This window comes from Diabrotica virgifera, chromosome 2, assembly GCF_917563875.1.
Source record: "Diabrotica virgifera virgifera chromosome 2, PGI_DIABVI_V3a".
NCBI classification, from domain to species: Eukaryota; Metazoa; Arthropoda; class Insecta; order Coleoptera; family Chrysomelidae; genus Diabrotica; species Diabrotica virgifera.
In genome coordinates this window covers 76487835-76504934 of record NC_065444.1, presented here as the reverse complement: position 1 = coordinate 76504934, position 17100 = coordinate 76487835, and the positions used below count along the sequence as shown (strand labels likewise).

Here is a 17100-nt window from a genome sequence, read left to right as displayed (position 1 = left end):
TTAAATTTTGCAATTGATTACTTCTATTTAACTTCATTATTATTGTTATTATTGTAAATATATTGACGATTTATGTAATTTTAGTGAATTGGATTGTTATTGTTTTCTTTTCTTGACTTTTTATAAGCTTTGTCGATAAAATTGTACAATTTTTCATGAAAATAAAGCATATTTCTATTCTATTCTATTCTATGATAGGATCACGTTGGTGGACCTAGTTGAATTGATGCTTCTAGTGAAAAAAGCTAGAAGCGGCTTAACCCTTTCAGCTCCGGTGACGCGTACGCAGGTCCAAAGATGACTATTGGCCAGTGCCGTTGACGAGTACGCGCGTCCACGTTACGTGAGTATTCAAACGAAATTACTTCTGCCGGCACAGGACAGAGATATAAGGCTGGAAATATTGGGCGCCGTCCAATTCACCTAAAACCTTGAACTTGTCAAACGTCACGCGCATGTCCTATACGCTCCAACTCGTATACAGTCACTTCATTGAGAGCTCCAACTCATATACTTGACATTTCACATACTCTGGTGAAATTATTCGTTTTAGCTTCATTCATTTCAAGCTTAATTCCTTAATGTCCTTAATCGGACTAGACCATTAGACCACTATTATTGACAGATGACAGCCTAGCTTGGAAAACAAATAATAAATAAATTTTTATTTTTAGTGTTTATTTATACATAATATTCATTCTACAACATAGAGAAATAAAAACAAGATTGTTTTTATTTCTTGTTTTCTTTCTTGTTTTTATTCCTTGTTTTATTTCTTGTTTTTATTCCTTGTTTTTATTTCTCTATGATTTTTGTAATAATCCAATATAATCCTAGGAAATAAAGGATAAATATGAAAGCAGCCTCTTTTAATAATTAGACTAGTTGATGATTGAAGTAAACAAAAGAAGCACAGCACCTAACCCGTTTTGCGATGCGTCTACTGAAGCTGAAACTACTGTCTCTAATTCAATATCATCCTTGATTGAAATATTGATATGGGTCAATCAACGATATCATAAAATTGTAATATATATATATATATATATATATATATATATATATATATATATATATATATATATATATATATATATATATATATATATATATAATCGGTTTAAAACGTCCTCCGACGTCTTCCGATGCCCAATCTCCATGCATCTCTATCTTCCCAAAGGTCTTCGTCTAAACCTCTCTCTCGGATCTCTCTGTCTATTCCTTCTCTCCAGCTCTTTCTGGGTCGGCCTCTTTTTCTTTTTCCATTTGGTGACCAATCTAGAATCTGTTTGGGCAGACGGTGTTCTGGCATTCTCTGCACATGTCCATACCACTTTAATTGTTGTACTATCTTCGACAATCGTATGTGTGACTCCCATAATCTCTCGTATACGTTGGTTATTAACTCTTTCGAGTTTTGATTTTCCTGCGGCACGTCTCCAGTAATCGATCTCCGTGGCTTGTAGTGTTCTTTCAGTAGTTGTCTTTAATTGCCACACGTCACTTCCATACATTACTATGCTCTTTATAATAGTGTTGTATATTCGATGTTTATTTTTTTTGGATATATGTCGATCCCAAATAATACTATTTAGTTGCGATATGGCCGTTCTACCTTGAATGTTTCGTTTTTTTATAGCCTGATCTGATTTGCCGTCGTCCGTGATTTCTACTCCTAAATAAGAATATTTATTGTTGTACTTAATGTGTTGTCCGTCATTTAAAATTAGACTCTGCTCGTTGCCACCGATGTTCATGTACATTGTTTTATCTATGTTAACTTCAATTGTAATACAGGTTTATTAATTAGAACTTGTCTTAATTTTTCAAAAGAAATTTTTATGTTCATTTTCCCAAATTAATTCATTTTTTTAAGTAATTGACGTAGTGGATATCGGATATGTTATGTCTGAGAAATTACCAATAAATTTACTTACATAAGTCAGCACAGTGACGGTTTAAGGCATCATGGGGCCCTAGGTGGCCATAAGAAGTAGGCCCCTTTATATCGACCATTTACTTAAAACAAATTTACAGATATTTATGTTGTTTTGGGAAGTAGTTATGTACTCCAAAAATAAATTACGACAATGTAAAAAAGATCATTTTTCTTTTTTTTTACATTTCGCAACAACTGCTCATTAATATTCAATATATGCCAAAGAAAAAAAGGGATATTGTGTCGATATGTGATTTTGCCCTGGGTATGAGTGCCACCCCTTCGGGGGTAAAAAAACATACATTCAAAATAATGGATAACTGATTAAATTCTAAGTAGGTAACTTTTGTTCTATCGAGTTTTTTCACTAAATTAATACTTTTTGAGTTATTTGCGAGTGAATATGTTCATTTTTCAACAAAAAAAAAAACACCTTTTTAGACAGTTTTTCGCAAATAACTCCAAAATTAAGTATTTTATCGAAAAAGTATTCTTAGAAAAAATATAGCCTATACAAAATTTAAAAAATGGTGTATGTATGAAGTATGTAGACCCAGTGTAAGCAGAACTGGAGCTAATGAAAAGTAGATTCTTATTCGACAAATTCCAAATCAAATATTTCAACGTAAATTACCAAAAAATGAAGCACTTTTCGGTGAAAAATCATCATATTTTTTTATAGTGTTAAAAAAAGTTTTATTTTTTTTTAATAAAGTTTCAAGTATCAAAATTAAGTAAGTAAAGCTTAAAATAATGTTGATTCCTTCTTTTGGCACAAAAATCTTGAAAATTTATGAAAATCTTGAAAAAACTTATAAGTATATTATGTATATGATCTATAAGTTTCACCGGTTCACAGTGCTTATATTTTAAACCATTGGGATTTAAAAACAAATTTTTTGAAATTTTGAAAAATAAAATGTATTTTTTTTTTCAAAATAACTTAAAAATTATTAGTGGTACCAAAAATCTTAAAGAGTAAAAAATATAGGTTTTGATTTTCTGAATATTTCAGATTTTTGCTTTTTTTTAAGATAAAAATTATTGGTTAAGATATGACTGTTCAAAATTTGCATACCCTGGGTACAGAATTTTTCATTTATTAAAAATTAATAAATGAAAATAGTTTCTATCCTTGTGGGATCGGTACTCACCGGAGTGACCGCAAACGTTCGGATACAATTAGCGTCTGTTTGCAAGAACAATGACGACTTTGCTAAGTAACAAGACATTTACTCAACACACACACTATACCCACTACACTAGGTAGCTGATTGAAAAAATCCACTGTACCATGCCAATGGCCATTAGTTGTCGAGGCATTAAGCTAAATAAAAAAAATTGCACACACTCGTGATTAGTGACTTGTTCAAGCCCTTTCTACTACAGCCCTTTTATAAATAAGCACTTTATACCGATGAAACTTACAGAGCATATAAACAATACACAAGTAAAGTAGCTTGTGAAGCAGTAAGGATTAATTTTATTTGGGATGCTAATTAGGGGGTTATTTTCACCAGTTTTTTAACCCACAAAATGGGATCAACTTTATTCTGAGCGTATCTTGCTTACTTTTTATGATGGAAATTTTTTTAAAAAACAAGAATCATGCTTTTTTAAAACATTTAAACAAGTTATGATGAGTTTTCCATGAAATATTTGATTTGGAATTTGACGAATAAGAACCTACTTTTCATTAGCTACAACTCTGCTTCTACTGGGTCTACAGACTGCACACATACACATTTGCTAAGAATATTTTTTCGATAAAATACGTACTTTTTGAGTTATTTGCGAAATACCGTCTAAAAACGTGTTATTTTTTGTTGAAAAATGAAGATATTCACTTGCAAATAACTCGAAATGTATTGACTTGATGAAAAAACCAGGGTAGGCAAAAACAAAAGGATTTTTCAAAAAAAAACCAAAATTATCAGGATTTTTTGTTTAAACCAGGTTTATTTGGTTTAAACCAGGTTTATTTGGTTTAAACCAGGTTTATTTGATACAAAGTATCATAAGTCTAAATACTTTAAAAATGAATAAATTATTTTATAAAATAATAGTAATAAACAATAAAAAAAATGATTAAGACAACTTTTATTTTTCAACATATTCAAAATAGCTAAGAAAGTAAAAAATAGAATTTATTTATTTTAATTTTCTTCATTTGCGGCAGCTGTATAAAAAAACTTTAAATAAAAACACCAGTTTGGAGGTTCAGGTTTTTCTTAAAAAAAAACCAGTTGATTTAAACCATGGTTAAACCAAGGTTTTAAGCATGTTGGTTTAAACCTACCAACCCTGGAAAAACTGTATTGAACAAAAGTTGCTTAGAATTAGTCAGTTTATCCACTTCTGGGCGTATTTTGACAATATATTTTTTCACCCCCGAGAAGGGGTGGACTCAACCGTAGAGCAAAAACACACATTAGCACAATATCACTTTTTTATTTGACATGTTAGCTATGCTTGTACCAAATTTCATGTCAATCCAACTCTTGTTTCAAATCCAAAGTTTCTTTCAAATTCGGAGGTTTTGCAATATTTTACCGTGAGTGAATGGACTATAAGGCCCATCGGTGGGTAGAAATTGAAAAAAAAATGTAACATTTTAAATTTTTTTTTAAATAATTAAATATTAATTAATGCATTTGTGTGGGATGCGGGCCCCATCAAGTGCCCGGGCCCTAGGCGGCGGCCTAGTCCGCCTAATGGTTAATCCGGCACTGAGTCAGCATACCTAACAGTCTCTGAAAATCTTTTTTATTTTCTGGTCTACGAAGTTGAGTATTTTGGATTTATCTGAACTTATACCGTTGCCTGAAATTATATGACCCATATAACAAATTTGAGTTTTACCTAACTTACATTTTGACAAATTAAATTTAACATTGTTTCTCTTAGCAATTTTGAAAACTTCTTTGAGCTTGGCATCATGCTCTTCTTTGTCTTTTCCCCAAACAATTATATATCATCAATGTAGGCACCTATGTGTCGGCACCATCCATTTTGAAAATTTCCTTGAATTTACTATGAAACACTTCTGGAGCCGATATTAAGCCATAGGGCATTCTAAGAAATTTATATCTCCCGAAAGGAGTACCAAATGTGCAAAGATTATCTACTACTTTCTGCTGTTAATGGAATTTGATAAAACCCTTGTGTTGCGTGTCTAATGTAAGTACTGAAACAGTTGCATTGCGTAATTTACTCGTTATTTGATCTAAAGTTGGAATTTAACAATGTTCTCTTTTAACAACCTTATTGAGTTCAAAAGGATCTAAACAAATTCTCAAGTACGTTCTTACAAGTACCAAAGGATTCACCCATTCTGAAGGACCTACAACTTTTTCAATAATTTTTTGCTTTTCAAGATTGTTTAGACTTTCTTCTAAATTTTTAAGTAAAGGTAAAGCTACTTTTCTTGTTGGGTGTATAACTGGTTTTGCATTATTATCAATTTTTATAGCATACCTTTTATTAATGCATCCTATGCCTGAAAAATATCTTTAAATTGTTCAATTAAAATATTATATTCTTCAAAATCATAACCTACACTCCCTACACTATTTACTTTAGATATTAAATTTAATTGAATACTAGAATTTAAGCCTAAAATTGCTTCAGTTTTAGAATTTACAATATTAAAGTCTAAATCATGTTCAACTTTATTTCTTTCACAGTGTAATGTGCATTTACTATACCTACCACATTAAGATTATTTCCAGTGTAAGATTGTAGTTTTGTATTGGTTTTCATGATTACCCTGTTAGAAAATCCTTTCTAAATTTTCAAAAATACCTACTCATTGGTAATACACAATGGTAATACATTTGCCATTGCACCTGAATCTATTTTGAAAGTAATTTTATGTTTATTTATATTTAAATCTGCAAACCATGCTATATTTGTGAAATTATTTTCCCCTGCATTAACTTCTAGTACATTGCCTATGAACAAATCATTACAACTACTTGTTATATTTGTGAAATTATTTTCCCCTGCATTAACTTCTAGTACATTGTCTACGAACAAATCATTAAAACTACTTGTTACCTTTGGACTTTTAGTTACAGTATTTATTTCATTAACTTTTTGTTTTGAAATTTTTTCTTTCTACATACTGTTGCAAAATGATTTGGTAATTTACAAAAATTACATACCTTACCAAAGGCTGGACAATTATTTATTCGATGCGACCTTTAACCAAATTTATTACAATTTTGTATATTCTGACTCTTTGTATAAACAGATGCAGCACAGGAAAACCCGAGAAAAACAACAAAAATATAAAGACCTTAGAAGAGAAGAGAAGTGCATTCATAGAAGAAAAAAGAGAACTCATGAAAATAGAATACTAGAAGAACTTGAGGCATTAAAACAGGAAAATCAAACAAGAAAATTCTATAAAACTCTGAATAATGCAAGAAAGGAATTCAAACCAAGGCTAAGACTATGTAAGGATAAGGAGGGGCACATACTCAATACAAAAGAAGAAATATTGAAAAGGTGGGTGGAACACTATAAAGAACTACTTACCATCGAAGTAGAAGATCCAAATCAACCGAACCCAAGAGCAACCAACAATACACCATTAGAGCCTCCATCAATTCAAGAAGTACGGGATGTAATAAAACACCTAAGAAATAATAAATCTCTAGGAAGTGATGGTATATCCGCGGAACTTATTAAATATGGAGGTGCTACCCTGACTAATCAAATATATAAAATAATACTAAGAGCCTGGACTGAGGAACAAATCTCGGAAGAGTGGTGTCTTGGAATCGTTTGCCCGCTACACAAAAAGGGTGATCAATTGGAATGCAGAAACTATAGGGGAATAACCCTCCTTAATACAGCTTACAAAATATTTTCGAGCATTTTATATGGTCGAATAAGTGCATATTCAGAGGAGCTTCTTGGAGAATATCAAAGTGGTTTTAGGCCTGGTCGATCAACAACAGACCAGATCTTTGTGCTAAGACAAATACTGGAAAAAACCAATGAATTCAATATCGACACATACCATCTTTTCGTAGATTTTAAATCGGCCTATGATAGTGTCCTAAGAAATAAATTGTATGAAGCCATGGATGAATTCCACATCCCTGACAAACTGATAAGATTGGTTAAGGCTACAATGCGTAAAGTCGTTTGCAAAGTCGAAATACAGGGCGAACAATCACAGGCGTTTGAAACGAATATTGGGCTGCGACAGGGAGATGCGCTGGCGTGTCTCCTCTTCAACATAGCTCTGGAAAAGGCGGTCAGAGATGCCCGAATAGACAACAGAGGAAATATTTTTAATAAATCATCCCAAATTTTGGCATATGCCGATGACGTGGACCTAGTTGCCCGCACAACATGCAAACTAGAATAAATGTATACCACCTTCTCAAATGCCTCAAAAAATATGGGCCTGACAGTAAACGAGGAGAAAACTAAGATGGTGGCATCAACACCCAACAATAGAGCCAGAAACATCGGCCACCAATTCTCTGTTGATAACTCTACCTTTGAAGTGGTGGACAAATTTACATACTTAGGCTCCCTGATCACCAAGGAAAACGTCATGACAGAAGAAATCAAGCGAAGGGATAATCCTAGCGAACAAATGCTATTTTGGACTGAGTAGACATATGAGAAGCAGAAACTTAAGCCAAAAAACAAAAATAACCATATACAAAACCCTTATACAACCAGTGTTGACATATGGATCGGAGACATGGACCATCTCCAAGGCGGATGAAAACCTTCTGCTTATATTTGAACGAAGGATCCTGAGAGGCATATTCGGTGGCATCTGTGAAAATGGTATTTGGAGGAGGAGGTACAACTACGAGGTATACCACAGATATAAACATATATTTGGTGGAAAAGACGTAGTATCTCTTATAAGAATAGGACGACTAAGATATGCAGGACATCTAGCAAGATCACAGCATAACAACCCTCCTAGAAGAATCCTTATGTCACAACCTGTGGGAAGTAGAAATAGGGGTAGGCCAAAACTTAGATGGAAAGATGGTGTAGATGAGGATGGGAGAAAAATAGGCGCAGCAAACTGGCAACGGTTGGCAATGGATAGGACTGACTGGCGTAATAGACTTGGGAAGGTCGAGGCTCTTTCATAGGGCTGTAGCACCATTGATGATGATGATATTCTGACTCCTTCTGATCTCCTCTGACCTCTTGATGTTTCTCCTTCCCACCACCTTGATAACGATTACCTGATTTGTTGTCTGCTTCCACTTCTATTACATTACTCGAGGCTCCTACTCTCATCATTTCACTTCTGGCTCTGGATGACTCTTTACCTGGCAAAAGTTCGATTGCTTTCTCCAATGTAAGACCATCTTCTTGTAATATTCTTTCTCGTATTTCATTGTTCTTAATGCCACATATAATCATTGTTACAATAAGACTATCTTGAAGCTTTTCCAATTTGCAATTACCTGCCCTTTTCTTCAACTCAGTTATGAAATTATTGTTTGGTTGTCCTGGGTCTTGTTTGTAAGTAAAGAATTTATACCTTTCATATGCAATATTTTCTTTTCCTTGGAAGTGTACTTCAAACTTTTCCAATCAACATTTTAACTTATTTTTTTCGTCCTCTGCCATATGTTATTGGTATATAACAATGATACAAACCAAAGACGTATGACATAGATATATTAATATTATGTGACATGACAGAAGCTCGAAACAAATGACAATAGATGAAAAGCCATATAATACACGGATTATACAACATATGATAGGAGCTCGAAACAAATGACAGTCAATGAAAAGCCCTATTGTAACAGTCTGAAGCCATTGTTGCTTCTTTTATTTTCTCCATGTATACCTATTGCTTTGCCTGTTTCCTCATTCTTTATGATTAGTCTAGCATTTAAATACCCTATTACTATGAATAATTGTTTACAATCACCATTACATACCATTAATTTTAAGAAAATGTTTTTCTGATGAATTTTCATTAAGATTTATTTATATAAAGGATTCACCCCCATGTTATAAATATTACAATGGTATACATACCTATATTTTCAGGGTATAAAATTGCAATTGTATTTACATAAATCGCACTGTCTTTAGAATATGTATATTATAGTACCTATAATCTATTACTTATAATTAAAAATATTTATTGTGATTATTTACAAATTTAGATACAATTTGATCTAGATTTATTAGATTGTAAAAATGAATTGAATTATTGTAACTTAATTGATTACTGTCCATTTCAGAAGTTTCCAAACTACTGGCAATCTCCACTGCTCCCTCCAAGTCTAGATTCCTGGTGCCTGGTGCCCAATAGTCTTGCTTGTATTTTTTTGGAACATAATCCAAAAACAAATTGGTTCCTTATGGCAGACTTTAGATGTGCTTGAAAATTGCAATTTATATAGAAATTATTGTACTGATTCTCCTTCTACTTGCCGTCTGCATTTAAATCTGTAAGTTTCAGAAATTTCCAAAGGAACAGGATTGTAAAAATTGTTCATTTTTAACAACTTAGTCCTATATTTTATCTATCATCTGCTGGTTATACACATATTTTAGAAATATATACTCTACTTTTCCAAAAACTACTTTATATTTTATTTTTATGATCTATTTTTATTATATATCATTTTAATAGGTTAGGTAGGTGTAGGTACTTAAATCAAATCTTCTCTTTTTCTTCCCATTTGTAATACAAACTTATCCAACAAACATAAAAGTATAAAATACTGTTTATACTCTTATATTATATTTGTGGGATAATACATGTTCTATACTTTTTAATCGATATAATACATATAATACCGACATCATTAATTCAATTTCTAATTATATTATGTATAAATATTATTCTCAATATGTATGTGAGTTGGTGTGTATATGAATAGGGTTGTATCCAGTTGTATCCAACTTGGCGATTATGCGTTTTCGTGACTATTTCTGTGTTACCGACATTTCACAGTTTAGGCGAATTGGGGGCGACCCGGAAATATTACAACGCAGCTGAAAGGGTTACCTCAGGCCCGGATGATCCCATGAACGAGTTTTCGTCTGCCGCACGCATGACGTCACTCACAGAGTAATTGCGGGCGGGATATATAGAAACCAATATAAATAACGGCCAGCTTTTCTTATTTTATTCAAATTACAAAAGGAAAAAATCTGAACTTTACACAGAAGTTACTATAATATATGTAAATATACACCTTTTTGTCCAAGAAATTTCAAAATAATTGCCCACAAGTTAAAATTCAAAAACATATTAGAAAGCCAACCAAATTTGTATAAATAACTTAAAAACTAAACGAGTACATAATCACAAAATATGTTCGAGCATTGTTTTATATTTAGTTAGGTTTGAATAGAGCGTGTAATACTAGAAAGATAAATATGTGCTGTTTTCGACTTAACGTTTATATAAATAAAGTCCTTATTCCTATTTATTACTAAACTTGGCAAGTAATATGCTAATAAAAATACGTATGAAATATGCGCATAATATGCAGTATTTTAAATAAAATATGCATGCTGTTTTCACCCAATCATGAAAAAATGTGAAAACGTTGAATTATTCACGCCCGTCTGTCCGTCCGTAGACGCAACTTCTCCGTCATTATACCAGATAGAATGACAAGTGACCCAGATAGCATGTAAACTTGACGGAAGTTTGATTCTTCTTTGATTTTTCATTGCTGCGTCAAATATGACGAGACAAGTTTGCTGCAATATTATGGCAAAGATGATTATTCAAGTTTGTAGCAAATTTGCTTCAAGCTTAGCTTTGCACAGCCCGCTTCGATTCGGTTTTCGTTCGGCGCCCCGACTGATGTCCCGCCCACGACAACGAAAGTGTTGCCACCCGGAGGGAAATTTCTGTGATTGCGAGAATTTTCAACATACAATTGAAAAAGTTATCTCAAAAGGGAATTTTTGCTCCATTCCAAATTGCACAATATTTAAAAAAGTCAAAATATTTGAAAATAATTCAACATATTTTCGCAGGTTTTGTAAATAGGAGCGAATTTTTTCATAAAAGTGAGAATTTTTAAGGTAAGTTGAGGGAAAAAGCTTACTTGATGGCTGGCAACACGGGAAGAATAATCTGCTACGCGGTGATAGTTTGTTGTTGTGGTTATGTTGATATTTTTCTTCAAGTTTTTTACAACTTAAATTTTCCGTACAATTCTCCGAGACTATTACCTTAATTATTATTAATAAGCTGAAGCCTATTTTCTTCATTGTTAATATACCAAACTGCATATGCATGCTTACGGCATTACAGATTAGTATCTACTTATTTTGCTCTGGTCAACTTTGGTGGCATTGAGGTAGAGGTAAGTCTTTTTATGTTTTTTTGTAGCTTCTAACTACTCACATACTATTTAAAATAAATTATATATTATAAAATGGATATAATAAATAAATTTTAGGTTTTATTGTAAAATTGTTACTTTAACATCTTTTTACCTCTTTTAATAACATAGATTAATTCTGTTCACACAGCAAGCGTTTTTAACAATTCCTATTTGTTTCAGTGATAGACAAAACAAAGCATCGGAATCTGAAGCTAGGGTGTTTAATGTAAGTTCCAATGAATAATTTTATACAATAGGTTGTATTTTAGTCGAGTGATTAATAAATAGTTACATAAAATGGTATTGTATTTTTTATTCACATTGATTTATTCAAATTGTGGATAGTATCTCAAAACAAACCTTAAGCAAGTTTGTATCAAGTTTGAAAAAACAAACTTCATACAACAAAACAAAAACAAACCTTTAGAAAGTTTGTTATATCAAGTTTGAAAAAACAAACTGCATGCAAGTTTGTCACACACCAACTAGCAAGTTTGATTTAACCTTGCTGCAAGTTTGCAAAGTTGCCATGGCAAACCTGCAGCAAGCTTTCATGTTTGATGTATCAAACTTGTTGCAAGCTTGAAACAAGTTTATATTGTTATCTGGGGAGGTGTCGAATGATAGCGTATATTCCAAGGATGGTACTAAAGGTGAGAAATTTGACCTAGAGCTTCCGGTTTTAGAGTTGCAACCGGAAGTACTGTTTTAAAGTCACCGGAATAGTACAAGCGATATATTATTCGATGCGCCTAAGCAAGAGGAGAACAAATATATACTTCCGGTTTCATGACTGTCTGTCCGTCCATCCGCGAATATAACTGCTACGTTACTAATACAGATATAATGGCAAATGAGGTGTCGAATGAAAGCTTATAACCCAAGGATCATAAGGACCTAGGATAAAAGATCAGAAAATGGCATCGGGCTTTTTGTTTTAGAGTTGCAACCGGAAGTACTGTTTTAAGGTCACTGAAATAGTATAAGCGATATATTATTCGACGTGCCTTAGCACGAGGAGAACAAATAATGTAGAGATAATTTTGGTTTTTATATAATTTCCGGTTAAAGAGTTCTAACCGAAAGTTCCGTATATTATAGTCGCAGAAATAGTACACGTGACATATTAATAAAATCGTAATGAAGAGTTGAGCTTGAATCTTTAGTTTCGGTTTTGAAGTCATTTCGGTTTAAACAATTATAACTGAAAGTTTAAGAAATAAGTTTTAAGAAAATAATAAATTGTTCAGTGTTTAATCTTTCCTGCTGGCTCTTTTTTTTATATAGAAATTTGCTCAAGTTATAAACACACATTCGCTTACTGTTGATGAAGTTCAGAAGATCTGATGCTTTTTAGTGCAGTGAGTAATTTTTAAAATGTCTGGTCAACTGATTTCAATTGTCGTACAACGCGACCTCTTTTTTAATGACCGTTTATAATAATTCTTCATAAACATAAATTTAATTCAAAATAAATACAGTAAAACCTCCGTTAACGGAAATAATTAGGGGGAGGCCGTTTCGGATAACAAGAATTTCGGTTAAAAATAACATTGTTTTTTGATTCTTCTTTTATCAAATTACATAGTATTGGAGAGATATAGCTGCAAAACATCGTTGTCAAAGGAAAACAAAAGAAAATAGAAGATTTCTTTTAAAAAACACCCAAAACATATTAATTTTCCTTAATTTTATTGTTTTTTTTATTTATTTTTATTGACGAATTATTTAAACTGTCAGCAATTTCGGTTAAACGATGTTTTGGTTAAAAAGGATTCGGTTAACGGAGGTTTTACTGTATTCACCTAATAATTCTGGACGCTTCAAAATGAATCAGATCGGTTGCATAAACAATAGAATCACGGGCGTCATTTGGTAGGGTTAGGGGAGGCAGTTGCCCCCCCCCTGAAAATGACTGAAATTTACAAAAAATGCTTTCAGTTTTCATCATTACATCATATATAATGTATTGTATATTATACATGCTTGCCCCCCCCCCCAATCAAAATTTCAAATGACGCCCCTGAATAGAATGTTTATGCTGACCGATATGGTACATTCTGATTTAACGCCAAAATTGAAGGTTTAACATATAATTGAAAAAGTAGAATATTACATACAGAGATAATTACTTTTAAACACTTCTCATTTCATAATGGGATTCAAAAAGAAGCCACAAAAGCTCAAATAAACACAAATTTAACGAATTTATAAGTGAAAACTGCAACTTTTAAAACAACTCTGTGAGTGACGTAGTTCGCGCCAAGGAGGATCCGCCCACGACTGCGCACCATCCTATCTCTGGTTAAGTGTATCGTGGTATTGGCTTATATTATCATTATGAGATTGATGAGAAACAGAAAAAAGCGACACTCGATGCGTCGCGGAAATTGCGTAGTTGATGGGTGGAGGTTTTTGTGGTTATAAAGTCCCAGATTTCCATCAAATACAGTTTGGATTGTCTTGAAAATATTTTCTCTTTTCTTCCCCACGATAAAAAATGTTATGAAATAAAACTGCATATATTTATTATTGTTTTTTTATTGAAACATAACGTGACACAATAATAATAAAGCCTGGAAAAAATAAATAAACCAAGGTGGCAAATGCAAACCCCAGTCAGTTGGAAAGTCTGTAAATATGTACAATAAAATTAGACCTTAAGATAATAATAACTATGGTAGTCACGCTAAACCTTGTTTAAAATTCATCTACAATACTTATTTATTTACTCTTGGGCCTAAATTCAATCTTTCTCGATTTCAGTGAAGAGAATTTGAGTTTCTTAGCATAGTAAGTGATACCAATAAGAAGAGAAAAGATGCCGATCACTTTGATTAACATTTTCTTTCTGTCATCATGCTCTGGCTCTGACGTCCATTTTAGGAACACAGCGACGTCTTTGGCGAGTTGACTGGCAGTTGCTGGTGTTCCGTCACTGTATTCTATGGTTTCATTATATAGGGCTTGTGCCATCGAAATGGCACCACCGGGGAAATAGGGGTTGAAGTATTGTCCGTCTCTGAGGACCACGCCCGCTGGCGCGTCGCAGTAACCCGTCAAAAGGGCAAATATGTAATCTTCGCCTAAAACAAAAGAATTATTAAGTATGGTAAATGCACAAAAACTGTCAAATCAAAACATCAAGCGCCCAAATATCAAAAACCAGAATAGATGTACAAAGAAAATAACATTTTACTCTAGTTATCAGTGATTTAAACCGAAATACTCAACACATTCGCTGACCATCTTGAACTAACTCCACATGGCTGATAACACGTCTTTAAATGGTTCGTTTAGTATCGCAGTACTACCGCCGACACTCGTGCGTCGTCGCCATCATCATCAGTGGCGTTACAGCTCTTTATGAGCCAAAGCCTTCTTCAGAACAATTCTCTCTGGCAACTCTTCTCCATGCTCTAATTCCAATAGATTTTAAATTAGTTTCTATGTTGTCTTGGTACCTAAGTCTCGGTCTTCCTCTTGCTCGTTGTCTTATCGGCCCTCTTCGATCAAAAACTTTTCTGACTATGGCATCTTCCTCTCGTCTGATTACATGACCTATCCATCTAAGGGCTTGTTTATATGCAGGCGGTTTGCCAACGTCGACGTCGCGGTTTACCTGAAAAACAAATGCAACCGCTCATCATCGTACATATGCAACCGCGAGTTTTACGCGGTTTACCAGCGTTTAAACAGGTTAATCGCGACGTTTACGTTGGCAAACCGCCCTATCTGAACAAGGCCTTAGGCGTGCTACATTAATGAATTGTACAACGTCAGGTTCTAAAAAATTTCTATACAACTCAAAATTTTGTAACGCCTGCGCCACAAACCTTGTTGTTTTATGCCACCATAAATTCGTCTTAGGATTTTTCGCTCAAATCGTTTGAGCAGTTCTTGGTCATTCTGAGTAAGTGACCAAGTTTCTGAGCCATATTTTAGCACTGGTCTTATTAGTGTTTTGTAGACAGTCAATTTAATTTTTCTAGGTATTTTTGAGGCAATCTGTCTTCTTAAGCCATAGTAGCACTTATTGGCGAGCACTATTCTTCTTTTAATTTCTTCACTGACATTTTTATCTTTAGTTAGCAGAGAGCCTAATGCCAGATTTCACCAACGATACCTAAACAGTTGCCTTATTAAGTAATTCTTATCGATAGGAACTTTTAAGTCAATACTTAGGAACAATCGCATTTCACAACTAAAAGAACTGCTTATCTAGGAAATGCTTTCCTAGGTATTACCTAGGGTACGTTTGAACTATTTTTGATAAATAAAAAGAAGAATAAGATGACATTTCCTTACTTTTTCGATTATTTGTCATTATTGTTTGTTTCCCAATTTGGTTTTATCCAGTTTTGTACTGTTATAGTTATTTTATTTAGTAGTTTGTTATTTGTGCATTAAGTTTGTATATAATAAATATAGTCTTGTATGTTATTTGTATATGTACAGTGAAATGGAGGAAAAGAAAAGAGTTGTAAATTTCACATATGACGAAAAATTGAAGTTAGTTAAATTGTCATTAATGAAATAATTTTAAAATAAATAATATGTTGAAAATTGCTTTTTATTATTAAATTTTTAATGACACACTTTTAGTTATATCATGAATGGGGTTTTGAAACACAACACTAGTTTGTTAGGTAGTAGGTAGACTACGTAATTTTGTCAACAGACCTGTAAAAAACTCCAAATGATTTTCTATATTTTCCAACACATATTATATTATTAATATAAAAGAGAATACAAAATTACAACTAATATACCTAATATTACAGAATAACAGAAAAATTAAGGTAAGAAGCAAATTATTGACAAACGTCACAAGTCCATTAGTCACAATTGTAAAAATATAACCTGACTGTCAACGATAAGTAATACCATTGTTTATATAGGGATAGTTGGTCAGCCCAATAGGAAAATTTGTTTGATTGAAATTGAGACAGTCACCAGATGTCCCCACAATTTCTGTCAGGGTCGCAACGTCAAAATGCATAGACACCAAGTTGGATACGATCCTATTCATAACACCCCAACTCGAATACATATTAAAAAAGAATGTGTGTGTACTTTGTACGCACGTAAAAAGTTATACTTCTATTATAATATAATTTCAACGAAGTAAATATACCTACTTAACAGTTACAATACAAAAAATTAACAATAATTACCAAAAATGAACCAAAACCAATGCCAAATATTAAAAAAAAAAGAAAAAAGTATGAATCGTCCGGGATTTGAACCCGCAATCTCGCGATTTTTTGATCTCTGGTCCAATGCTCTACCAACAAGGGCATCAAGCCGCATGCTACCTACCTTTCAGATATACATAATTATACATCACGGTGACAAGTGAAATATAAAAATAGATGTTTTATTATTTTACGCCCAAGGAAGACAAATCCAAAGACACAAAATTATAATAAAAAACCTTTTAAACCACCTTTTTCAAATTGCGCAAGTTGTATTATTAATATAATGTTAATAAATGAAATACAAATATTTTGACGTTTCACAATTTGACAATTCACTTTTAACTTTAAAAATTTTAAAGCACTAGTGCCTTAAAGTAGCATTTTTAACGCTCCTATGGAGTCCTAAAAATTGCATTTTTAACACGTTTAAAAATATATTTAAAAACACTAATATATTCTTTCCACACCTTTTCTGGACTGATACATACATAAATTAAAACATTTTGAAGTATAACTTCAAAAATATAATATGAAAACTATTTAGAAAGGCAGTATAACTATTAACTAACCTTTGTTTGTTGTTTCTCTTCCCACA

The 17100-nt window shown here is 32.7% G+C and overlaps 1 protein-coding gene across 1 annotated transcript in view; it reads right to left on the bottom strand.

The window, feature by feature from the left end:
- Positions 1-13829: 13829 nt before the first annotated feature.
- LOC114334517 (cytochrome c1, heme protein, mitochondrial) overlaps positions 13830-17100 on the bottom strand; it is a 31478-nt gene continuing 28207 nt past the window's right edge. The window contains exon 5 of the mRNA XM_028284579.2: positions 13830-14390. Coding sequence (XP_028140380.2) covers positions 14029-14390 — 362 coding nt within the window. The 3' untranslated portion in view covers positions 13830-14028. The remainder of the gene's footprint in view (positions 14391-17100) is intronic.